At 37.4% G+C, this 25,429-nt stretch overlaps 3 protein-coding genes and 1 long non-coding RNA gene across 6 annotated transcripts in view; 3 read left to right on the top strand and 1 right to left on the bottom strand.

Annotated features, from left to right (window-relative positions):
• The window catches only part of LOC149099482 (uncharacterized), a 71,553-nt gene that overhangs the window by 22,707 nt on the left and 23,417 nt on the right, over nucleotides 1-25,429 (bottom strand). The gene's annotated exons all lie outside the window — the stretch shown is intronic.
• Nucleotides 2,843-5,842, top strand: LOC149099484 (uncharacterized). Its single transcript, XM_089278557.1, has 5 exons — nucleotides 2,843-3,188; nucleotides 3,477-3,752; nucleotides 3,832-3,996; nucleotides 4,503-4,763; nucleotides 5,255-5,842. Exons 1-5 carry the CDS (start codon nucleotides 3,057-3,059, stop codon nucleotides 5,534-5,536), a joined length of 1,116 nt encoding a protein of 371 aa, XP_089134683.1. The 5' UTR covers nucleotides 2,843-3,056; the 3' UTR covers nucleotides 5,537-5,842.
• LOC149099485 (uncharacterized) lies at nucleotides 5,858-6,704 on the top strand. Its single transcript, XM_089278558.1, has 2 exons — nucleotides 5,858-6,277; nucleotides 6,395-6,704. Exons 1-2 carry the CDS (start codon nucleotides 5,905-5,907, stop codon nucleotides 6,541-6,543), a joined length of 522 nt encoding a protein of 173 aa, XP_089134684.1. The 5' UTR covers nucleotides 5,858-5,904; the 3' UTR covers nucleotides 6,544-6,704.
• LOC110065568 (uncharacterized) lies at nucleotides 17,413-18,997 on the top strand. 3 transcript variants are annotated; one of them, XR_016203921.1, is made up of 5 exons: nucleotides 17,413-17,653; nucleotides 18,397-18,431; nucleotides 18,521-18,559; nucleotides 18,684-18,722; nucleotides 18,845-18,997. It is a non-coding gene; the product is annotated as an uncharacterized LOC110065568 (long non-coding RNA). The 3 variants fall into 3 exon arrangements; XR_016203920.1 differs by having other exon boundaries at nucleotides 17,414-17,653; nucleotides 18,397-18,439; XR_016203919.1 differs by lacking the exons at nucleotides 17,413-17,653; nucleotides 18,684-18,722 and having other exon boundaries at nucleotides 18,288-18,439.

A 25,429-nucleotide genomic window follows, 5' to 3' on the forward strand; every position in this document is an offset into this window, starting at 1 on the left:
TCAATGGATGGTGAACCTGAATGAAGTCTTGATAAAGGCATCATACACATTTGTATTGGCGGTTTCAGTGAATTCAGATGCCACATTGCGGCACAATGGGGTAATTCACACACAAGTAATTCACACCCAAGTGTGAAATACAATAGCCTTTTACAATTACCTCCTCCTGACTCTTCGCGGCCAACTTATAGCAGTTGTTTCCAAGATATATATTTTTTATTTCGGTAAATTTTCACAGTGAAATTGTCACGGACTATTCTACAATGAATAGATCAATGCGGGACCAACAAGAGCAGCTCACTTGCTTCAGACTGCCACGATTACCCAGGCATGAGTGAAATCTTGTCAATGAGTGTTGTTTAGTGACACATCCGTTATAAGTAAAACCATTGTCCTGGAAAAGACTGGAATCCATCAGATTAACTGTCACCAGTAACTTATTTCATCATTCTGTTGATGCTGCGTGTGGAGTACGACATTCATTCAATCATGGTGGAGTAAGTTGTGGCCGGATCCTGGTTTTTTAAAACCAATGATGACGGAGTTTTCGTGAAAGTTAATGACCCACGGGTTAAAAACCGCCTGGGAAACTTAATGGAAGAGGTCATAGAAGTGAAAGCGGCAAACGCGAGAAATAATCAAAACATTGTGGTAGGCTATTGTTTGCTTGTCATAGGTACTGATTATCTAGCAGAAGCACAATTTAAATGCGAAGGAATTCTTAACAGTTTGCTTTTGGTTTCCGAAAGGCAAAAGACTCAATCCATTCGTCCTTTTTATCAAATGATTAGTTGTGCGAAGGTTTGAAGAACGTTTGATGTACCCTGGGTGCCAAACGGTTTGCTCTTCTGAGCGCAAAAATGGCAACGGCAAACGAACAAAAATCGCCAGTCTGTGCCTGCTTATAGATCACGCTTCGCCACTCACAGTTTCGAACAGTTGTGAAACGCTTAAAATTCCCGCTTCGTGGCGAACAGTACGAGTAAAGAAAAAAACCCCTCTGATGTCCAGGGTCTGATCGATGCCCTCCAACAACTAACAATTCTTCTTCAATATGACAGATTACATTTAAGGATGTGGTATCCCCGAGTGGTAAATTTGATCTCCAATTAAATATAACGAAGTTCAATGCTGACAAAAACGACTTTTGTCGGAAGTTCTCTGGCGTGTCTACAGCCAAAGATTTCGTTGGGAAGCTCAAATCGACCCGCAGCACAATCGTTATGGCATCGGCGAGTGGAACCCCGGACGGCGTTACGGTGAGCGAGGAAACACCGCACATATCTGGGGACGAAGAAGAGACAGCTGTCGAAGCCACTGGCCAGAAAACCCCAGCCAAGAAGAAAAAGGGAGGCAGAAAGAGAAAGCAACCTACCCAAATGCCAGAAGGAGTGGAATTGCCATCCCCTGAAAAAGCCCCAAAGGCAAACTCCTTGGATGAAGAAATTGAGACACATTACATAGGTATGTTGAGGTGATTCTATAGTATGTATAGTAAAAAGAAGCTGATCAGTCTGGCGTTGAACGCGATATGCAAGCATTAACTAATTCGTAGTTCGCTGTATGTCGGAAATAATGACCTCGAGTTTTCATTAGTAAGGGGATACACGTGTTAAAAGTTTGTTATAGTTCAATGACTTGGAATCACACTTACAGTAAAAGGCTGTTTTGACTATGCCGACAAACAAACTACACGGACAACAGCCGTCACTAAAAGAGTTATACAATGTACCTCGGTGCTAAGTAGAATTTAATAGAAGACAACAGAGGGCAAAATAAATGTAAAGAAATTTGGGTTTAGCCCCGGGGTTTTAGCCAAAAGAGCTCCTAATACACGTACCGATTTTATTTCGGCTTAGTCAATCAAAGGAAACCGAACACATTGTTTGCTTAGAGAATCGCACGAAATCGATTACATTTTACCGTTCGATTACGTTAGTAAATAAATTTCGCTTGAAGAAAGCCATATGTAATGTGGTCTTAAATACGAAAAACACGTGTTCCACTAAAGTAACTCGAGCCTAAAAAAACTTGTCATTGATTTTCGATACCAATTTTACAAAAAAATTAAGAATTTGGGGATCAAAAGTTCGATTGAGATTTCTTTAGTTTGTTCTCAGTTCTTTAGTTAGCTCTCAGTTCTTTAGTTCTCATTAGTTACGGTTAAGGTCACTATAGACCTTGAAGGGCCGACTTTGTCCAAGATATTTTTCACGTCAAATTCAAGACTACTACTTTATCTGATTTTTTAACATTATTTTAAAAACTTATAACGCGAAGGAATTATCTTCAAAAACGCGAATTTAAAACAAGTCAACGATCCGTAAACTGTTATAGGCCAATTGAATAATTATGTCTACCACTGATTTGTTGAGCAGAAACAATTTTCGTGGCAATCTCATCACGGACTCGTAATTCGCTTCTTTTGTTTATCTCTTGCGTCTTGCAATTTCGCACAGAGAGATGTTCGCTTTTGTTGATTCTATGCGTCTCTTTAACGATTTTGTACGGTCCTTGCGTTCCCAAATTAGAACGCAAGCGCAAATCGCAAACGAATAGTCGTCACAGCTCTCTTCTGGCGCACAATGTCATTGCCGCTGGATTACCGGCGAATTAAATCGCTGATATCTGACTTGACAGCCTCTTCAAACGCTCTGCGCCCTCGTCAACTATCACACAATAGAAATCTCGAGCTCAAAATGTTATTGTCCAATAGCAATACAATTTTAAATGAATCAGCGCGAATATTTTCTTTCGGCTATTTTTTAAAGGCGTTTGTGCCCCTCGAATAGCTAGACTCTGATATGTTAATAATGTTTTTGATTGATCGATCAATCGATTGATTGATTAATTCGCGCACTAATTGTAACAGGCACATGGCTATATGTTTTGCCGGATACACCGTTTTAATAACCCAATTTTAAATCCACATCTTAGGTTTATTTAACTTAAAAGTGGCCTCATTGAGGGAATGCCGGTCGAAATGGCTTGACAGAAAAATAGATGAGGCCAGGGTGGAAGAGATATCAAAGAGCATCGAGAGCAGTCCTGCCTCAATGCACAACGCTCAACCCTGGTTGGCCATCGCTGACATTACAAGGGAGGATGTTCAAAAGGACAAAAATCTGGTTAAGGGTGCTAACCTGGAGTTGATCGGAGGTCTGCATCGTCGTGCAGCCTACAAGAAGGTATACCCCAACACAGTTTTAAAACAAGTATAGAATTAGTACTGGTAGACAAATTGCAGCAAGGTGGATTATCTGTAAACCTCTAACGAAACTTAAAAGGTTGAACTTGAAAATTCTTTCTTTGTACTGCTGAGTAAACATACTTAAAGTCTCAAGAATAAGGGAAAAAATCATCACAACGGAGACAGGACAACGATACAATCGATATCACGTAAGAAATATTAATTGATTATGTCCTCCAACCAACTTCATCAATTTTTAACCATAATCTCCTTTTACTAATTTCAGTTGTCAATGGCAAGTGAGAAGAACGAAAAGTTGCTCCAGAAAGTTTGGGTCAGCGTATACGACTCTGGGTTATCTGACGAGCAAGTTTGCAGGCTCGCCACCAAGCATAACACAGACAACCAGGGGAGTAGGCAGACCAAATGGGTTGAGCGCGTAGTGGCTTGCCGACAATGGCTTTATCAAATGAACAAGAAAGACTACAGGAAGGATGACACCCCTGCAAGTTCAACAGCTTGGAAGAAATCCTGTCAGACTATGTACACCCCATCTGATAAGGTAGGTGAAAATATAAATGATCGGTTTCGTTATTTTTATTTAACAGAAATTAACAAACGTCTTCTTTCACTGATAACAGGATGTGAACTCGTTGGAGCCAACATTACAGGCAGCGTTATTGCATAGAGAAACTTTCAATCTTCTTCTGGAGGTCTCCAAACAATTTGACAAAGGAACACTTAAGGGGATGAAGCCAGAGAAGCCATCCAGGAGGAAAAAGAATCCTCAGATAACCCAAAACCAGGCAAGTCTTTTCATTAGTTGGTGCACGACCCCTAGGAACAGAACGCTTTGACATGTAATCGTGTTTAAATAAAAGCTGTATCATTTTTGTATTTATGTATGTAACACTAATGATGCCATGCGGTATTCGTGTCTAAAAGTGGCAAAATGTTTTCTATCACGATCCAACTGTCATCTGGTCACAGGAAAACACTTGCGTCGATTGATTAAAGCTATGAATACTTGCTGTCTATATCTACGGAACACAAACGGTTGTCCACGCAATGAAAAATTTTATACCGTGACAAACGTATGAACTTCTCCTATTATGTATACGTCCGAACAAAGCTGGGCCTAACAATCTTGGTCAAAACAAAAACACTAGATCGCTTGCGCAGCCAATCTGATTAAATGTCGACCCACGCATATATTAATTTCTAGCCTCCCACAAGGGACAACACTCATCACATGAATTTTCAGCTTATTTCCTGAAAATTAATTCGATGTTTTATGCTGTTTTATGCAAAGGTCGGGATGCCTCTTCAAGGTCTGGAAAAGGATACCAAAGACGACCTACTGAACAAAGTCCTCACCAAACAGTACTCACTAAAGAAAATGAAGGAGGCGGCTGACAAAATAAAGAAAAAGAAGATCGCTGTGCAAGCCTTCTTAAAATTTACTGGGGAAGAGGACTGGGAATCTCTTAAAAGGAGATTTCCACACCATGCCACAGAAGAAAAGATGGCGCAGTTTAGGGAGGTCTGCCTACGTAAAGGGCAGACATCACCAGTAAGTCCTTATGCGTAGTTTATAACACAGAGGCATATAAGCAACAGCTGTATTACTGAAATAGCGTTTTACTGACCGGCAACCATTTGCTTTTACTTAATGCTTTTCAAAAGATGGATTTTATTATTTTACGACACCATTTTTCCAATAAGCGCAACTCAAAGTTTCACTGTTTTGGAAAATAACACTGAAGCTAACTATGTTGCATAGACTGGGGACTATGTTTTTCTTTAAATTAATACAAGTTTGCCTGCATGCATTGTTACTGTCAAAGCGTCTATCATATTTTCATTTCTTTATAATTGCCAGTTTCTTTTTGGAGATTCTGATGTATTTAAGAATTAAAAAATAAATAAACGCCCCGTGTTGTTGAGTTCCATTATAAAATATGGGTGCCGTGCCCCAAAACGAATAATTATGATACTTCCAAAAGAAAAAAATCACAGAAACCGGTGATTTTGTCCTTATTTGTCACTGTTGCCTCATAACAGGTCCTTGAGTCCTTTATCAGGCGTGCACTGGCCTGGGAAAAGGAGGAAACCATGAAAGGGTTAAACGTGGCAGAAGAAAAAAACGGCGTCTTCTTCTTCCATAACAAGAATGAAGAAAGCCACGAGGTTGGAATACTGATGGAATTGCAAGACACGTTGCCAGTGCAAAAACTGAGGACAATTGCCCCCTCATTTGAAGGGTTTCATCTCGCCATTATAAAGCTAGAGGAGGTAATAAGTAAATGGACTCAGGGTGGCTTAATTAGTTTCTCTCAGTTTTAATGTAACACTGATTCCTTTACAGTTAATTGAAAAATGTACCTCAATACGACATAAATGTCATAACTACGTGCTATTCTCATAACAAACTGACTTGTCGTTATTACTGTCAATAGGATGCAGATGAAACAGAACTGAAAAGAGTTCTTCTTTCAGTTCATGCCTGCAATGTCGATGCCTTACAGAGGTACAACATTGCGATCATTAACCCTGGAGACCAATCAAGCATCCAGGAAAAATTTTCATTGGTCCAGAAGGCCTTCTGGTACAACACGAGGCAGAAAAAAGTTCAAGGTAAGTGTAGCAGGACCACCAAGACTTGTTTTCTATGGAGGGGAGGGAGTGAGGGTAAGAGACATGATGCTTTCCAAATGATACAAGACGCGAGCAGCCAAGAGAACAGTAGTTCGTCAAAACAACTTAAAGCTTCGTCTTTTATCGTATTTGCATTACGACATGTACTTTTCAATACTCACTTTTGCATTAGATTGATAACATATCTATTTTGTACAGGACACTTGCTGCAAAACAGTTTGACGGAAATATTGATCTGCCACTGGACAGCGAGCAACGTCGTCGGCCCGGAATGCTCCAACCTTGTGGAGGATGCCTCCAATGTATTTACCTGTCCGGGAGCCGACGACGGAGCAGTCACTTACACTCTGCCTGCTGACCTCATCTCAGCAATAATAAAAAGATTTAGCTTTGAAGGGAATTGGATTTTGGACTTGACACGGTCAAAAGGTACGTTCACAACGTATACTGTCCGTACGAAAAACTTAGTAACGTGCCAACATACTGTAAATAGACAGCCTCGTATTTCAAATAAATGGAACTGAGGATTAATTTATTCTTCCCTAGGTGCTGGAATTGCTGCTGGTCTTTCAGCCAACAGAAATGTTGTTTGTCTGGAGAGAGGAGAAGAATGTAGACTGACGGCAAGTCATGTCAATAAAGAACTGGACATCGACAACGGACAAGAGGAGGCAGACAACTCGGATGGAGACTGAATCCAGCCTATGGAAAAAGATGGCGGTTCCAGATTTTGCTATCAATTTAGCTACGTTTCAAGTTCTTTAAGGTGGCTCAAAATAGTTTCCAGCAGTTAGATTTTGATGGGTCAATTTAGCAACAGTGTGACCTGGTAAAAAAACCCTTTAATAACATCTTTAGGGGCTTATAATTCAAAAACGGAACAGTGAATTTTTTTTTATATTATTGAATTTCAATAAGCATGATAAGACGCAACGGTTCAAAGCAACCTTCAAGTTTTGAAAATTGAAGTTGATTCTGAACTCTATATTTTAAACTTTGCCAAAAGTTGCATCTTATGCTTATCAAAATTTGATAACATAAAAAAATTCACCGTGTCGTTTTGGATTAAAAGTCTCTAAAGCTGTAATTAAGGGTGTTTTTAGCAGTTTTTTGATACCATGACTGTACTGGCATCAAGTGATAAAGTGGTTATCACGACCCATCAAAATGTAAGTGCTGGAAAATGCCATCTCAAGTTAATTCTAAGTTGCGCTAGAAATCGTTAACCGTTAGGCGATAGGTTTAGGCAGAGGAACGTCTTGTTTTGCGGTTATTCAACGCCGAATTTGCTGATTTTCTTGGAAGAGGAAAAGTTCCAGAAAGTTTCTGGTATAAAGCGACTACGCGAATACTTGAATGAGAAAAAAGAAAAAAAAAAAACGCGAAAATTTTAGATGAATGGAACAGCCACTTTAAGCAGTTCTCGAGTTATCAAAATTTCTAGCCAACCTACGCATTTTCCAAGAGATATTTCACAGAAAATCGTCGTCGACAGTGTACCCTTGACAGTTTCTTGCGATTCTAATATATTAAAATTCAGCCTAAAACAATAGACCTCAGTACAAGGCTCTGGGGAATACCTACAGAGTTTGTGGGGTTTATTCCCCAGAGCCTCATGCTGAGGTCTATTGTTTTAGGCTGAATTAAATATATAGAAATTGGGCTATTTTCCCTCTACTAACACAATTGTACGTGTACTAAAGTACTTTTTATATGTTAAGTTATTCTGGGGGAATTTGAGTTTCCTTGAATTCATCAGTGCTTTTTTTTGTCCATTTCCCGAAAGCCTTGCGCCTTATTGCCTTCCCAAAAATCGTAGCTGATCGTTTTTGGGTTTCCAAACGGCATTTGTATCAATTCGAAAAGAGCAAATTTCCCACAACACGAAAGTTCAAGATGACAATTCTGTTAGGAAAATGGAAGGGGTTTTCAAGGCCTTCCAAACAGATAATAAACCGATATGCCGCGACTTTTCCTGCACGCGTCTTTTAGCCTCTTTCGTGTGCGAAGACTTATGGGTAAATGGAACGATCGCCATGTTTTGGAGATATGATGGATGTGTTTATTTCTATACCATTTGTCTGAAATAATAACCTTTTTCACAGCGGTTACAAGCAAAAATCCAACACCGCTCCCGGTTATCGTGACCTCGGAGTTTTGTAAGAGATTAGAGGAAAAATGTCCCAAGAAGTTTGTAAGAAACAACAAGCAGTGTATGAACATCTCATTTAAGCTCAAGTTTAACGTCATTGAGCATAATACTGTGGGTACCTTCTTAGCAAGAGAGTTGGTGGATAATAATTACTTAATTTTCAGTGCAAATGCCGAGCTTTCAGCGTAACTTTCCTTTTCCTTTTCCTTAACTATGTGTACTTTCGGCCGGAGAGTGGAGTTGCTATTCCACACGCGTACATGGCTAATTATCTTTGTAAGAAATTGCAAATTTTCAGCGAAAATTCACGTATCACAACGCGATATATTTCAACATTAAGAATCTATTTGTTGACCATTGCACTTTTATTTAAGTGATGGCTCCTAGAGGAGCCATTAGTAAGTCTTTTCTTCGAACTTTTTCTTTCGCATCTTCTCTCATCTACAACATGGCCTGGAAACTTGATTTTCATGGATGGACGCGTTGCCTGGAACTGCTGCTAAATGTAACATTGTGACATAAAATATTAGATATTGAGCTTTGCTACTTTCAGGGAACCCACTTGATGGCGCTAAAGTAAATCAACAAACCTAACCGTCCTGCATGTACAAATTGTAGCTTTAATTTTGTTTGGTCTTTTCAGTTTATTTTAGGAGCGTGTTGTACAGTTTACTGTTTCCTATTTTTGATTGACTGATTGATTGATTGATTCATTCATTAATGTTTTTAACGCGTTTGATTGCGCTATTTAGTGGGTCTCCTTAAAGTAAACAATGCCATATGTTGTTTCACTAGCTTAATTTTTTTAGTAGCTCTAAGTCTTGCCCTTATGTCTTTATATAAAAAGGTATTTAATAGGTGTATATTTAAGATTTCTTTGAAGACCTTGTTGTCTTTCGTAGTACTTAATTAGTTGTTTGTGGCTGGAAGGGATTTCATCAATTTAATAGCGACTTGTTTGTGGAGTTGAAGGATTTTATAAATTTAGGTCTTGTTTGTGGAAGTAAAGTACTTCATATGTTTATGACTTGTTTGTATAGCTGAAAGAATTTCATAACTTTGACTTGTTTGTAGAGCTGAAGGATTTCATAAATTTGACTTGTTGATAGAGCTAAAGGATTTCATAAATTTATGACTTGTTGGCAGAGCTGAAGGATTTCATAAATTTATGACTTGTTGGCAGAGCTGAAGGATTTCATAAATTTATGACTTTTTGTAGAGCTGAAGGATTTCATAAATTTATGACTTTTTTGTAGAGCTGAAGGATTTCATAAATTTATGACTTGTTGATAGAGCTAAAGGATTTCATAAATTTATGACTTGTTGGCAGAGCTGAAGGATTTCATAAATTTATGACTTGTTGGCAGAGCTGAAGGATTTCATAAATTTATGACTTTTTGTAGAGCTGAAGGATTTCATAAATTTATGACTTTTTTGTAGAGCTGAAGGATTTCATAAATTTATGACTTGTTGATAGAGCTAAAGGATTTCATAAATTTATGACTTGTTGGCAGAGCTGAAGGATTTCATAAATTTATGACTTTTTGTAGAGCTGAAGGATTTCATAAATTTATGACTTTTTTTGTAGAGCTGAAGGATTTCATAAATTTATGACTTGTTGATAGAGCTAAAGGATTTCATAAATTTATGACTTGTTTGCAGAGCTGAAGGATTTCATAAATTTATGACTTTTTGTAGAGCTGAAGGATTTCATAAATTTATGACTTTTTTGTAGAGCTGAAGGATTTCATAAATTTATGACTTGTTGATAGAGCTAAAGGATTTCATAAATTTATGACTTGTTGGCAGAGCTGAAGGATTTCATAAATTTATGACTTGTTTGCAGAGCTGAAGGATTTCATAAATTTATGACTTTTTTGTAGAGCTGAAGGATTTCATAAATTTATGACTTGTTGATAGAGCTAAAGGATTTCATAAATTTATGACTTGTTGGCAGAGCTGAAGGATTTCATAAATTTATGACTTTTTGTAGAGCTGAAGGATTTCATAAATTTATGACTTTTTTGTAGAGCTGAAGGATTTCATAAATTTATGACTTGTTGATAGAGCTAAAGGATTTCATAAATTTATGACTTGTTGGCAGAGCTGAAGGATTTCATAAATTTATGACTTGTTGGCAGAGCTGAAGGATTTCATAAATTTATGACTTTTTGTAGAGCTGAAGGATTTCATAAATTTATGACTTTTTTGTAGAGCTGAAGGATTTCATAAATTTATGACTTGTTGGCAGAGCTGAAGGATTTCATAAATTTATGACTTTTTGTAGAGCTGAAGGATTTCATAAATTTATGACTTTTTTGTAGAGCTGAAGGATTTCATAAATTTATGACTTGTTGATAGAGCTAAAGGATTTCATAAATTTATGACTTGTTGGCAGAGCTGAAGGATTTCATAAATTTATGACTTTTTTGTAGAGCTGAAGGATTTCATAAATTTATGACTTGTTGATAGAGTTAAAGGATTTCATAAATTTATGACTTGTTGGCAGAGCTGAAGGATTTCATAAATTTATGACTTTTTTGTAGAGCTGAAGGATTTCATAAATTTATGACTTGTTGATAGAGCTAAAGGATTTCATAAATTTATGACTTGTTGGCAGAGCTGAAGGATTTCATAAATTTATGACTTTTTGTAGAGCTGAAGGATTTCATAAATTTATGACTTGTTGGCAGAGCAGAAGGATTTCATAAATTTATGACTTTTTGTAGAGCTGAAGGATTTCATAAATTTATGACTTTTTTGTAGAGCTGAAGGATTTCATAAATTTATGACTTTTTTGTAGAGCTGAAGGATTTCATAAATTTATGACTTGTTGGCAGAGCAGAAGGATTTCATAAATTTATGACTTTTTGTAGAGCTGAAGGATTTCATAAATTTATGATTGGTTGTAGAGCTGAAGGATTTCATAAATTTATGACTTGTTTGCAGAGCTGAAGGATTTCATAAATTTATGACTTGTTTGCAGAGCTGAAGGATTTCATAAATTTATGACTTGTTAGTAGAGCTGAAGGATTTCATAAATTTATGACTTCATGTAGAGCTGAAGGATTTCATAAATTTATGACTTGTTTACAGAGCTGAAGGATTTCATAAATTTATGACTTGTTTACAGAGCTGAAGGATTTCATAAATTTATGACTTGTTTACAGAGCTGAAGGATTTCATAAATTTATGACTTGTTTGTAGAGCTGAGGCATATTTCCATACATTTATTGCTTGCCAGAAAAGAAAGTTTGATGCTTAGGATGTTTTTGTTAACTTTTTTAATATGGATAAATTTTTTTGGTAAGATTTGCCTGGAAATTACTCTGTTGTATCTTTTATATCCCACTGAATATAGAAAAAGTTAGAAAATGTACAATTCTTATACTCTAATCAAGTTAAGCTAGAGTAATAAAGTTCCTATATTTGTAATGGGACCTTTTCAGTATTCATTATGAAATCTGTTCCAAGTAACGCATAATAAAGTACATTTCAAGTGTTAATGATATGCTTACTTGTGTTTTCATGTGAGACAAACCCAAAATGTACAATTTCTATGTCTTCTAATTTTTCCCTTTTTGGGTATCAAATCAAAGGAGCTCATTTTGGACAATTTTTGGTTCACAAAACCCCCAAAAAGCACATTTTGGAGCAAATAACAATAAATGCAAAAATGCATTTTTGCAGTTATACTTGTTTTCACTTGACTCTGAAGATGACTTCCGCTCAGGTTGTTGAAACGTTAGTCACCAACAACAGTTCTTTTCAGAACTACACTCACCCGGACGATCACACTATACAAACTACGATACTCCTGGGTTCAAACCATTTTGTATGAAACATAACAGACTGTTAACAAATATCGCAAACTGTTCAAAGTAACACAGACCAGAACCCTCAATTTGAATTAATAAGGTGTAGAGGGGATATGGTCCATTTTGCTTTAAAAAATCTTCATTTTACTATAAGTACTGGTATTTTTGTCTGTTTCACATTGAAGAACAATGTTTGCCTTGAATTCACTTGCATCGGAGAGTGTTAGATTTCTTCTACAGCTCAACAAACACAATTTTCCAACAATTGGGAAGTAATTTAATATGCTGTGAAGGGGCATTTGTTGATATTGTTCCTACTGTGATGTCTGCAGGAAGAGATGAATCTTTTCTTCGGTAAGCTGGCATTAGGAATTGTGGTGACCTGCATATTTTCTTCTTGAATTATGTAAAGTATAGATTTCATACTAAGGTGTTATTTATGCTGTTTGGTCTCAAATTGATGTATTGTTTTCATTGGTAAATATCCACAACCAATAAGATTTTTATTATTCCATGCAAATTTTCAATAGTTCATTAATTTTACAAGTGGGCTGCCTTACTGGAATTATTAGTTACAAAGTTGTTATCTTTCAAATATTAAGACAGTGAAATTTATAAGATCATAATGTGATATATTAACCTTTCATAAAAAAATTCCACATGATAATATATTTTTTAACAATTATCAATATAGCCTCCCACAGACCTGCCAACTCTCACAGTTTTTATCTTTTCTCATGGCCTCATGACAAGACTCCGCATTCTCATGATTTCTTGGGGAAAATCATTCTGAAATGAAATATTAGCTGTAAAATAAAAAGAATGAAAAATTAATGGAAAGCGAGTGCCATAAACTGATAAAGTGATAAGTGAATAAGGCAGAATTCTACACTGCTACATTTGTACTTGTGTTTACCGCTTTTCTGCCAATTTTTGCCTAGTTCCTAGGCCTATGCCACTAATTTTGTGCAGCAGCTATGTTAACCATTAACCAAACCTCGATCCCATGCCGAGTATCCCTGTAGTCTTTGCAAGTTCACGTGCAGCGCGGGAAAGCAATTGCAATCGGATAAAAATGGCGAAAAGAATTAGAACTGCAGATGCTGATATTTTAATAGAAGATTCAAATTCTGACAGTGAGACGGACCGGGAAACAGGGTTTGTTTAATGTTAATCGACAAAAAAGTAGAATCTCATTATTTTTTGTAGAATCTCCAGATATTTTTTCATGGGTATCCAGATTTTCCTCTATGAGGGATTGGCACGTCTCATCCCATGTCTTCATAACCAAAATTGGCAAGAAAAACCATTGTCATAAAATAGCATCATTTCAGTGTAAGACCTCAGTTTTCGTTGAAAAACTTTTGTAATGTTAAGCCAAATATAAGCGCAGTTTTGTTGACGTTCTCACCTGTTTCCCCATCGGTCCACATAATTTTTTGAGCCACATCACTTTTTAGGGTTTTCCAAATTACACTTCATTTACTGGCCTTCAAGCAAACAACAATCAATGGTCTTAGGTTATGCAAGATTAAATTTACTTCCAATCAATGAACATATATACAATTGCGACAAATTATCCCATTGCTTTTTTTTAACATATTCATTTTAGTTATATTTAACCAACTTAACTTCCTGACTAACATAACTTTAAATAACTGATACCCAAAGCCTCCAAAATTAAAAAGTTACTCGTAGCAATTTTCTTACTTAACTTCATTTTACCATCTCTTATCTACATCTCGTTTGTTTTTTCTAGGTTAATGAGCAGGAGCAGATGTCTAATCATGGTGAAGAGGCAAGGGTTCAAATGAAACAAAATACAATTGTACTCCTCTTTATGACAACTGTAACTGTATTTAATTTCTGTATCTAACTTCGTTTTACCAGCTGTTAGTTTTCCACTACGTGCCATTAAAAGTAAATGCAATAAACAAGTGATTGTTAAATCGTGACATTGGGTTTCAACGGCGGTTCTTGGCCCATCGCACATCACAGTCGGGATTGCGACAGTGCAAAAAACAATAGCGAGATCTACAACCACGGTGCGCTAAGAAGAATTTGTCAGAGCAAGGATCCATGCAGCTCCTTTAGCGAGAAGTTTTACCTGAGTCACGCTTACTTCTGTTTCTTAGTGAATAGTTAAAAACTGATTATCCTAGATGCACGTGGTGGTTTGAGTTTTTATTGGAAGTCAGAGTTATAAGCACACAATCGATCTTGTGATGGAGTTGGTATTCTTTTATTGTCTTTTATTTCCCATTTTGTATTGAAACGACTGTTAAATTGTGGCATTGGGATTTCAGTGGTGTTCCTTGGCGGATCACACGTCGCCAAGTACGTGTCACAACAAATTATTCTTGCAGCACTGTAGTTGTTTTGTATACATAAGTAGGCAGATTAGCAAGTTGAATTAGTTTATTTGGAAACTACATTAGGTGAATTGTAGAAAATATCTGTGCCTTGAGTTTATTATGATGAACAAAAGTGTTCGTGTGAAGACGTTGTTGGGATGGTGACTTGCTGTAAAATTACTTACAAGTTCAGAGAGCAGAATTCTTTGATTTTAGAGAGCCTAGAAAAATTATTTATACTGTAAGATTCGTGCAGGCTTTTGTTAGCAAAGATGGTATTTTAACATCAAGGCTTACCCTATCAGTTTTTCAAGCTTGTGTCTCATAGAGTGGGACTAAAGCATTAAGACACTCTATTCATGTGAGAGAGACATGTGACTGTAGTATGAAGCTCTTGAACTACTAGTATACCAGTTGTTTGATATATTGTCTTTGACAGGAACTCAATACATCATTTAACATTTTCAAAAAGGGTACATTCTCTGGAAACTGGAGCTATGTTAAATTAAAGCCAATGTTATTGAGTGGAAGTTATACAATGTCATACCTTGTGGGATGGTGGGGGAAAGGGGGAGCTAACTTATCGCAAACCCGAAGTGAAAGTTTACAATGTTGTACATACATTTTACTTGCTAGATAGATTAGCAACCCATAGGTGTGTCATCTGCATAACTGTGGGGACAAGATAATTATTAAAGTACACATGGCAGATCAAATTCCACCTTTACCAGGGAAATTTTAGAAGGGCAAAAATGTCCCGCTGTGCTGTAGATTTTTTTGTATTACATAAGTATGCAGCTTTGCCGAACACTGTATTTCCTGTGTGTTAGTTAGAAAAATGATTTGTGACCGTGAACGGGAACGGGAAAACGTACCTTAACGCTTATCCGTTAAACGGTCGCTAACGGACGGATAGCTAACGGATAGTTAACGGCCTTCACAACATTCTAACGTTTTGTCCTAATGTTCTAATGGTTATCTAATTGTGCCTAACGGATGATCAAAGCATTCTAACGCTCTCTCCTAACATTCTAACGGCTAACTAAGTATGCCTAACGGATGAAGAACACGTTCTAACAGTTGCACAATTTGTTCTAACGGATGACTGAAGCCGTTTAACGGTTATCTAACCGCCTACATCTAAGGACGTTTCACGGTTGTCTAACGGTTTACATCTAAGGACTTTTAACAAACAAACAGCATAGCTTTCAGTCCAATGTTATAAACACATAACCGTGCCAATCCATTATCAGTCTTACACTCACGATTTCTAAAAAAAACGAATCACAAAGTGCCCATTTCATCAGTCGTCGATGGGACAAACATTTAAAAAATTATTTCCACGGTGAGCATTGAAAGCAAAACTCAGTGATATAAACTATCACTTCCTCATCGAGACAGACAAACTCAGAATTTGAGTCCTTTATTATCGTGTGGGACGCAAAACGTCGCTAAACCGGCGTGTAAACAATTTAACTCGCCAGTCGAGCAGGGTGAACATTTTTTATCGTTTTACTCAAATGGATTTGTCACTTGTACTTATTTTTACACAATGACTTTGTGTAGAGTTTTTTTAAAAGTAACTGCTTTCTCCAGCTGTGGATTCGGGAAAGATTATTGTCACATACATGTAGTTAAATTGGTTTCTTCTGATTAAGAGTCAGACAACAGTCTATCAAAATATTTATCACACTTTCCGCCGGAATATGGCCGTTTCTCACGTCTTGGAAGATGTAAACAACTTCACGCAACTTTTTGAACCCGCACTTTGTGACATTGACACACGAGCACAAGTTCTTGACACGTGATCAGTGTTTACCTCACAGAACATCTTTATTCATCGCATGGCCATTTTGGTTGAGTTTTTCTCCATGTTTGGTTTGTTCGTTTATGACATTTGTAAGGTGTTTTTAACTTTCTTTTGTTCACGACTTACAGTGGCAAATCACAAGCTCTCGAAACAACTGGACTTTGCCGAATAAATAAAACAGTTCATATAATGCCGATCGTTATGATTTCACATGTCGTTTCTGTTTTCGAAAGCGGCAAATGTGTTTTGTTTTGGATCATGTATAATAACTATAGTATGAAGGCTTTATTGAACTTCATTTGAGTTGTATTTATCAATCATCAGGGCATCAAAATGTAATAAACACCAAACTTCTCGTCGAAAGATAGCTATCTCATGATTGTTTTGAACTAAATGGAAGCCAAGAGCTGCTCTCATTTCACACTGTGTTAGGCTACATACCACATGCTACTTCAACGCGTGTCATGCCATTCTAACGGAATCGTTACCCGTTTAACGTATGCTAGTTTATTCTAACGGATCCTAACGGCTTCTCTAGCCGTGCTAACGGAGACAGAGTTTTTGCTAACGGCTATGCTGTCCCGTCTAACGGTCTGATGCTAACGGCTAACGGATACATGTCTCTTGCTAACGGTTGCACTCTCCGTTCTAACGGTTGGGCTAACCCCCCTAATGTTCTTAAGAAAACTTTCTAACGGATGACTAACGGATGCTTAACGCTTTTGCCTGTCTAACGGATAAGCGTTAAGGTACGTTTTCCCGTTCACGGTCACATTTAGTTTGGAAATAGAGACCATCAGGAACCGTATACTTTATTTTTAGATGTTCAGGCTTTGATTGGAAAAAATGGAATTTCAGCATCAAGGCACCTTTACAGGATGTCGTAAAACCACTGACCTTTCAATTAGTGAGTTGTTTGCGTGCATTCTACAGAGGGGTAAAGCAATTGTGAGGGAGTTTAATGGTGTTTAATTTTTTTAGGTTTGTACAGAGCTTTCAAATTTGAGTTTAAAAAAAGTTTATGTATGCATGTATGTCAATGGAAAAAAGAAACCATTCCGTGGTGGAAGCATTCATGGAGAATGCAAAATGTGGTGGAAACATGAGCCATGCCTATGTTAGTGAATGGAAGTTATAGGATGTTATACACATATTGAACTTGCTCCACACATTAGCAAGTCATTAGTGTGTCTTATTTTTAGCCAACTAAATCCACAGCTTTTTAAGTGTTACACCATTCAGGATTACTTTCGCTTCTTTGTGTTAATAGTTACAGATGGTTAAAGACTGATTGATGTAATAAGATATCCTAGATGCACCTGGTGGTTTTTAATTTTTATCCTAGTTCGGAGTTATAAGCACACAATCACTAGAAATGTCCCTCTGGAAACGATGGATCCCAAAGTCATCATGGTGTTATTATTGTTCTTATTATTTTTAAGTTATTATTATGATTATATTTATTTGTTTGTTTTGCTATATTGACTTCATGGCTGCCTTTTTCATTTCAGATCGTTGGGTTTCATGGCACAGGAGCTGTAGTGAAATGTTTTGAGGATAGAAAAGAGAATGAACACGATCTGATTTTTCAAATCAGAAATGTTCGGGATTTTTTCCCAAAAGTTCCTCAAAAAATAAAAAGAAGAAAAAAAGGGCGTACCAACATGCACGGTAAGTCTCTGGACATTCAGAATAATAGAATACTGATACTCTTTCTAGGTTAAGAGAAATGGTAATGACCAGACACGCTGGGCCCACGGGGTCTCAAAAATGGACCTTGCATTTCTACCAAATTTGCCATATTGGACGTGCATATTTTGTGAGACTGGTGACTCATTTAACGATTACCTAACGACCTATTTTTAGAGGCTTTTTACATAAACTTTATTGGACAAAGACTATAACTATAGATACAGATAAGAATATAAATGAAATAAATAAAGCCCAAAAGGAGAGGGTGCGAACGGGACACTGAGAACCATGCAAGGCACCTACCCATCCTGTAAACTTCATTTTGGTCAAAATTATATGGTGAAAGGATTTTAAACTGACAACACAAAACAGTGAACCATGTAGATAGAAAAACTGAAATTTTAATAGTCAAGCTAGAAAAGTACCTTGAAAACAGATTTCACAACTACAATGGCATATTCAAGTGGCAAAGAATGACCTGATTCTGTAGAAAATAAAGAAGTTCTTCAAGGTGAAATATTAAGTTTTTTGTGCGCGTCAACGCAACTGCACGAGACATAGCTGACAGCAACTATAGTATGACGTGAGTAAAGAATTTCTCCCTAGCCAATGTAACAATATTACGTGCGAGGTATTCTTCAGTTACATTTGCTTTTCATGAGAACAGTTTTGTTGATTTTTTTTGTTTGTTTGTTCACAAGATTGCTTGGAATTTCTTACAGGATTGCTTGGCAGCAAGAACAGTTGTCTAACCATGGTGAGGAGGTAGGGGTTTAAACTGTATTTAGTTTCGGTATCTAACTTTGTTTTGCTATCTCGTATCTACACCACGTTCGCTTTTCCTAGGCTAACGATCAGGAGCAGATGTCTAGCCATGGTGAGGAGGTAGGGTTTGAATGCAACAAACGACAATTGAATTGCTCTTTACCACAACTGTGACTGTATCTTTTTTTTATGTATCTAACTTTGTTGTACCAGCCCTTATCTACACCATGTTCGTTTTTGCTAGGTTAATGAGCAGGAGCAGATGTCAAGTCATGGTAAGGAGGCAAGGGTCAAAATACAATAAACGACAACTGAATTGCTCTTTACTGCAACTGTATCTTTATTTATTTTCTTACTTAACTTCATTTTACCATCTCGTATCTACATCTCGTTTGTTTTTTCTAGGTTAATGAGGAGGAGCAGATGTCTAGTCATGGTGAAGAGGTAAGGGTTTAAATGAAACAAAATACAATTGTATTGCTCTTTATGACAACTGTAGCTGTATTTATTTTCTGTATCTAACTTCGTTTTACCAGCTCTTAGTTTTCCACTATGTACCATGAACGTAAATGCAATAAAGAAGTGATTGTTAAATTGTGCCATTGGGTTTCAACAGCGGTCTTGGCTGATCGCACATCGCAGTCGGGATTGCAGCAGTGCAAAAAAATTACAGTAGTCTATTTATCTGTTCACCTCCTTGTTGTAATTCTTGTGATAATTGTGTCAGTCGAGCAAAACAAGAGGGAGCTTTTATTACCACACCATCAACTACCTGGTATGAGCCCAGAATAAAATGAAATCGTGGAATTCGTCACAGTTGTCCCAATTAGTTGTTGCAGTTTACAACAATGCATGCAGAAGTGATGACATTTAACTGCCATTTCCAAGATTCTGTCTGGAAAATTGGAAATAAACAAACGGATGCTTGAACCATCCTCCTACCCAGCGTCTTTGCTCCCTTTGACCAGTTCATTTTGTCAAGCCAGCATGCACTGTAATGAAGACTCAAGGTACAATATTGATGCTTAAACGTAAGATATGGGTTGCACTGCGGACTTTTTTGTTTTTGTCACACAAGTTTGTCAGGGCATTTACCCTAAGAGGGGTCACACGTTTGCAACATAAAAGATATATGGTATCATTCTGACCATAATCAGTATAATGTCGGCCCAAAGCTGAAAAGGACTTTCTCATCACTTGCTTTGGCTACACTTTTTCTTTTAAGACATTTTCTCTCCCGAGGATGCTTCTTTTGTGAAACTGAAGGCTGCTCTAGACTGGGAGGTAACGACAAAGCTGCTTGTGACTGTGCGTTTTGCTGCTGAAAACAAATCGGCTGCAAGTCATTTCCAATATGCTACGAAAACTGAAAGCCTTGAAATTCATATGGATTAAAGTAGTTAGCCATACTGAAGAATTACAATTGATTGTGACAATTGGGAAAATGTTGAAGCAAGAGCTCTGTACACATGATGTGTGCTTGTGTTGTGATATCTAATTTAATTGCAGAATTTCAGATTTTACTGATATTGTAACAAAAGAAAAATAAAAAATTTTTTAAGGCCATTAGGCAAGATGTGACCTGCTTCATGACAGAATATCGGTCTCTTTGATCTTAAGGCGTGGCAGACATAGTTATGTCTGATGTGATCGCGACATAAGGGTCGCACATGTCGCGAGCATGCGATGACAGAATTTATGTCCACAGCAAGCCGAGTTTCCATCGCAAATGGGAACAACCGAAGTCAAAAGGGAAACCTAAACACCCAGTGAAAGTCCATGTTTGGGCAGGCATATCAAAGAGGGGGCCAACAGAATTCATGGAGTTTGAAAGCAACATGGACGTGCAGTTTTGTCTCTGATCTCCTCAGCAATGGGCTGCTACCATTTATCCGAAGAACCTTCCCTGATGGTCATCGATTCCAACAAAACAATAACCTGAAGCATACCAGCCGTCTTGCCAGCAACTTCATGGAAGACTACAGGATCAACTGGTGGAAAACCCCTGCTGAGTCACCAGATCTTAACCCCATCGATATGCTTTGGCACGAGCAAAAGCATTTCCTTAGAAACATCATAAAACCGAGAACAAAGGAAGAGCTAATGAATGGGATAGAAAGATTTTCGAACAAGAGAATGGATGCAGAAAAGTGTACGAAGTATAAAATAATCGGGCACTTGCACAAAGTCTTGCCGATAGTTGTTGAGCAGCAGGGAAAACCTTCCAGAAACTAGTTCCCGGCTGCACTCTTCAGATACTGACAAAAACAACTCCTTTAGGAGGCATCACTTCTAATAAAAGTGATGACCAACACTGTCCAGTACATGTAATCCCATGAACCCCAATCGCTATTGTGTTTACAACAAAACTCCACGCAGTTTTTGAAGATTCTATCCTCTAATGCATAAAAGAGAACATTAAGTCAAATTCTTAGTTTCATTATTAATAGAAACTTTGAATTCTCCAGGACATTCGATTGAATCGAAACCTGGCCATTTCTGTTTCTTGCTTTTTTTTCTTTTGTAAGGAAACACATGCAGAATAACGTTTATGACAACCATGGTGTTTATGTTGATAAGTAAGAAAATAACAGTGGTGACATGAATTTATCACACTTTCTGCCAACCATGTTTGAACTCACATATTTCAAAGGGATACTCAGTAGATGGCTGTATATTTAGGTTTTCTATCATCTTTGCTACCCAGACTGTATAGGCAAGGAGATATAACAATACTACTTCTTAGCTCATTGACTGAGTCAGTGTTTTCCATCTGGGACTCCAGGCCAGTAAACAGAATGGATGTACGAGATTCTGATTCTATATTTATGCAGTGTATGTAACACAAGCCAGAAGTCAGCATCAAGAATCAAAAACTGACAAAAAAAGTTACTCTGAAATCATAATCAACAAATGGATAAAAATAATCTGAATCATAAGAAACTTATTGAAATTGAGCGACAAAACAAACAACAACTAGACAAGCCCTGGCGATTTTGATTCGCATCAACCACATGTAAATATCAAACATGAGCTGCTTCGAGAGTTTCTAACTTCTATCAAGCTGTAAAAACAAAACCCAGCATCGAATTGAAAACTGACCAGAAAAGTTACTCTGAAATCATCAGCGAATGGATTAAAGATAGCTCTGAGTCGAAAGAAATGTGTTCATACCAAGCATCAACACAAACAAATGATTGGAAGAAGCTGGTGATTTTGAGTCGCATGAGCACTTTGAGAGTTAAAGTTTCTGATTTCTATCAAGCCCTTCGCACAGTTGATTTAAACCAAACTCAGCATTATGTTCAGAACTGTTACTCTGTTGTTACTCTGAAATGAATGATAATTAAATCCAAATTGAAAGAAGTTCAACCGAGGGACAAATCAATTGATTTAAATAAGCCAACTGATTTACAAATGTAGAGTCACTTACCGCCTCTAGTCGCAACTCGAAAATTTCCCTGTCTGCAAAAGTAAACCAACAAGATTGACATGTACGTGTATTTGGAATAATTAATCGAGCAATAAATTCTTTGTCTCCTCGACTCAAAAGACTCACCTCGAAACTCAAGCGACTCAATTCGAAACTCGAACGACTCAATTCGAAACTCAAACGACTCAACTCGAAACTTGAACAACTCGACTCGAGACTCGATACTTGAAGTTTTCGAGTTTTGAGGATTGAGGATCAAGTTGAGTCATTCGAGTTTCGAGTGACTGTCAATTTACATTTGACCAGTACTGTAACGTGGTTCAATCCACCTTACAGCAAAAATGTAGAAATTAGTCGGGAAATGCTTTCTTTCACTTGTTGACCAATACTTCTAAGTCAAATCCACTTCATAAAATCTTTAACTGCAACACTCTAAAACTGACTTTAGCTACATGAGCAACGTCAGGACCATAATCTCCAACCACAATAAGGCTGAACTTAACAACGAATTAAAATCCTTGGATGAAACGAAACAGGTCTGTAGTTGCCATAACAACAATTCTTGCCCCCTGGACAGAAATTGTAATGTGATGAACATTATTTACCAAGTGGAGGTCACCACCCCAGAATTGAAAGAAACATACATCAGTCTTTGCAACACAACTTTCAAAGAGAGGTATAGAAACCACATGTGCTCTTTCAGAAACGAACGGTACCGAAATGTAACTGAACTAAGTAAACACATATGGAATCTGAAGGGCCTTAAAATAAATTACAAAATCAAATGCAAAAAAGTGAAACAAGCAAAATAGTATTCAAACATCAACAAAAAATGTAACCTGTGTTTATGGGAAAAATTTCTCATCATTTGTAAACCTGAAATGGCAACACTTAATCATAGAAATGAACTGACATTGACCTGTAGACACCCTAAGAAATTTCTGTTAAATACCACGATTGCTTAATTGTATTTTATATACAAGACTGTTACACTTTCATCATACAATAGCATCTCGACATGTCCTGCTGTAAGGCATTCTTCCCTATTTTTAAATGTGTATATCTAAGATTATAACTGTTCTTTGTGACAGTTGCCTGATGATTGCTTTGCAAGAAGCATGAAACTTGGAGTAGCGAATAAATGTGTTTGAATTAGTCTGACTCCATAAATCTATTTATATTCCCATTATTCACTACTATTTAATATTTGTCAGAAATCACTGTGAATCACCTTCTAAAGGGAACAGGTTGGTGATTCAAAGATAAATGAGGCAGTTAGTTGTTGTTATTTTCCTGCTCATCCTATACAATTATTTCATATCCGGGGGGAATTTACTGTGAATCGCTGATGAATTTGGGCAGAGTGATGTGATCCTAACTGCAGAAAATGTGATTCTCCTCAGAGCTTGCTACTTAAAAGTCCTTCCAGTTCAACTGAATGGCAGGGTTGGTTCAGTGGCTTAGTAGTAAGACATCTGACCAGTTACCAGGAGACCTGGGTTCGATTTCTGGCTGAACACATTTTTACTCATTTCTTTGTTACTTCGATTTCTGTTCCCATCATTCACTACTATATATCTATATATATAACTGCAGACAGTACTGTTTCAGCCTTCTGGGCCTCATCAGTGTACTGCTAATGCTAGGATGGAGAAGCCATATGGTCACGCCAAACGATCCCACACTGGTGGTATCGTCTAAGCCATGCCAGAGTGCTCAAACTAGTTAACTAGTGAGCATGGGCAATGCTAATAGCACTGACTCATCCTGGTAGGTGCTCAATTTGGACATGAAAGCATAGCTTTGTACGCCAAAGAGCTATACATATAGGTATATCTATATCTATTTCAAGGGGCAGTACTTTCACACCCCTTTCCCCAACCCCATTCTCTGCCAGTTTGGACACGACATTACCAGCTTTTCTTTCCAGTCTTGAATATTTTCAGTTCTTCTCCTCGCTTTAAAGTTGGCAGCTGTTTCTCTATTCTCATCCCCATCCCTCCTGACAGCTTTTAACAGTTCTTCCTCGCTTGTTTGGACATAACATCCTAGCGATATCTTTGCTTGATTGACATAATCCTCTACCGATATCAAATTATTATTATTATTAGTAGTAGTAGTAGTATTATTAGTATTATTATTATTATTATTATTGTGACTAACCTGGCTCCAAACCGAATGGATCAATTTATCGTGATTTTGACTGGGTTTTCCATTTTTGGCTGAAAACAAATCACAAAAAAATCTTTAATTGATCTTCCTGGGAACTTGGGGTCAGCTGATCAAATATGGCAACAAGAAAAGTTCTGGTGGGTCTGGAACACCCCAAGTTAGAATCATAGTTGAGAATGATACGCCTCCAACTGCTGTTGTTACTGGATCAAAAGATTCTGCTGAAGAGCTGAACTGTGACTTCTACATGACTGATTCATAGGACGATCAAGGTGATGATTCTGAACGTTCCAATGGTCCTGAACCAGAAGCTTCTCAGCATTAAGCGCATGCTCCAGCTGGGCATAATTCCTGATAACAACTGCTGACTCCTAACTTGCTAACTTGAAATCCCTTTCAACCATCCTCATGGCCCTAAAGTCCAACTACCAGGCAGTGAGCAACCCATTGATTTGTTTAAATTATTTTTCAATATGGCACACAACCCAGAGGAAGAGGAAATACAAGATTCGGGAAATGACTTAAAGCTCCCACACAGGAGAAGTGCACTCCAAGTGAGTAGTAGAAAGGCCCAACCATGTACATATACGCTAATGCTGCAGTTCAAATATACAGTCTGCTGGTTGACATTAATATAGCACTATATTGACGTGACCTTCAAACCAAATTAGTCCAGCAAAAGTAAAGTTGCCATTTTCAATTCCAATTTGTTAAATTACACTGGGAACTGACACAAGCCAAGTAGTCACCTCATCATCTTTTGCAAAGGATGAGCTACTCTTCAGTAACAATGGAAATGGAATCATTCTGTTGACAGAACGTCTCATTTGCTGCAAAGCAAACCCTCTTTGCAGGCAGCACATTACCATAAAAAATTCCTCAACTGGTTTGAGCTTTCTTCGTCTCCCCTGTTTGTTGTTCCGGTGCTCTGTTTTTAAGTCGTCTTCTTCCATGTGATTGTAGAAAGCATCTGGTATACCACGTTCAGAAGGAGAGCAGTATCTGATGTTTTCCCCTTCAACGCCTGGGTTGAGAAATTCGAAAGTGGCTACAAAAGTATTGTACTTGGGAAAACCTGTATAGAAAGATATGTTTTCGTCGCATTTAAATCTTTCTCTTTCAAACACATGCTTAGTCATAGATTCAATTTTTTTTCTCCACTGCCGTTAATTTCTCTTGAAGCAGAGTGTTTTCGTTTTCTAGTGCAATCATTTGGTTTTTGGCATCTTCTGCATCTTGCTCTAGTTCATCTGCATCTGCTTTTTGAACGGTTTCACTTTCATTCACTGAATCCAATGAACTACATGCCACAGCGCTGGTCGATGGCTTCAGTGTCTTCATTTTTGCGAAAGCTTGTAAAGGAAATTGTACCGCTGGAGCCTTCC

Source organism: Orbicella faveolata, unplaced genomic scaffold (assembly GCF_042242905.1).
Source record: "Orbicella faveolata isolate gen_17 unplaced genomic scaffold, um_ofav_v1 contig_46, whole genome shotgun sequence".
NCBI classification, from domain to species: domain Eukaryota; kingdom Metazoa; phylum Cnidaria; class Anthozoa; order Scleractinia; family Merulinidae; genus Orbicella; species Orbicella faveolata.

Bases quoted from the DNA above. Each gene is read 5' to 3' on its own strand.
- LOC149099485 (XM_089278558.1), top strand. From the start codon at position 5,905: ATGATACAAGACGCGAGCAGCCAAGAGAACAGTAGTTCGTCAAAACAA. The intron at 6,278-6,394 runs GTACGTTCACAA...ATTCTTCCCTAG, and splicing joins GGACTTGACACGGTCAAAAG to GTGCTGGAATTGCTGCTGGT.
- LOC149099484 (XM_089278557.1), top strand. From the start codon at position 3,057: ATGCACAACGCTCAACCCTGGTTGGCCATCGCTGACATTACAAGGGAG. The intron at 3,753-3,831 runs GTAGGTGAAAAT...CACTGATAACAG, and splicing joins TGTACACCCCATCTGATAAG to GATGTGAACTCGTTGGAGCC. The intron at 4,764-5,254 runs GTAAGTCCTTAT...GCCTCATAACAG, and splicing joins GTAAAGGGCAGACATCACCA to GTCCTTGAGTCCTTTATCAG.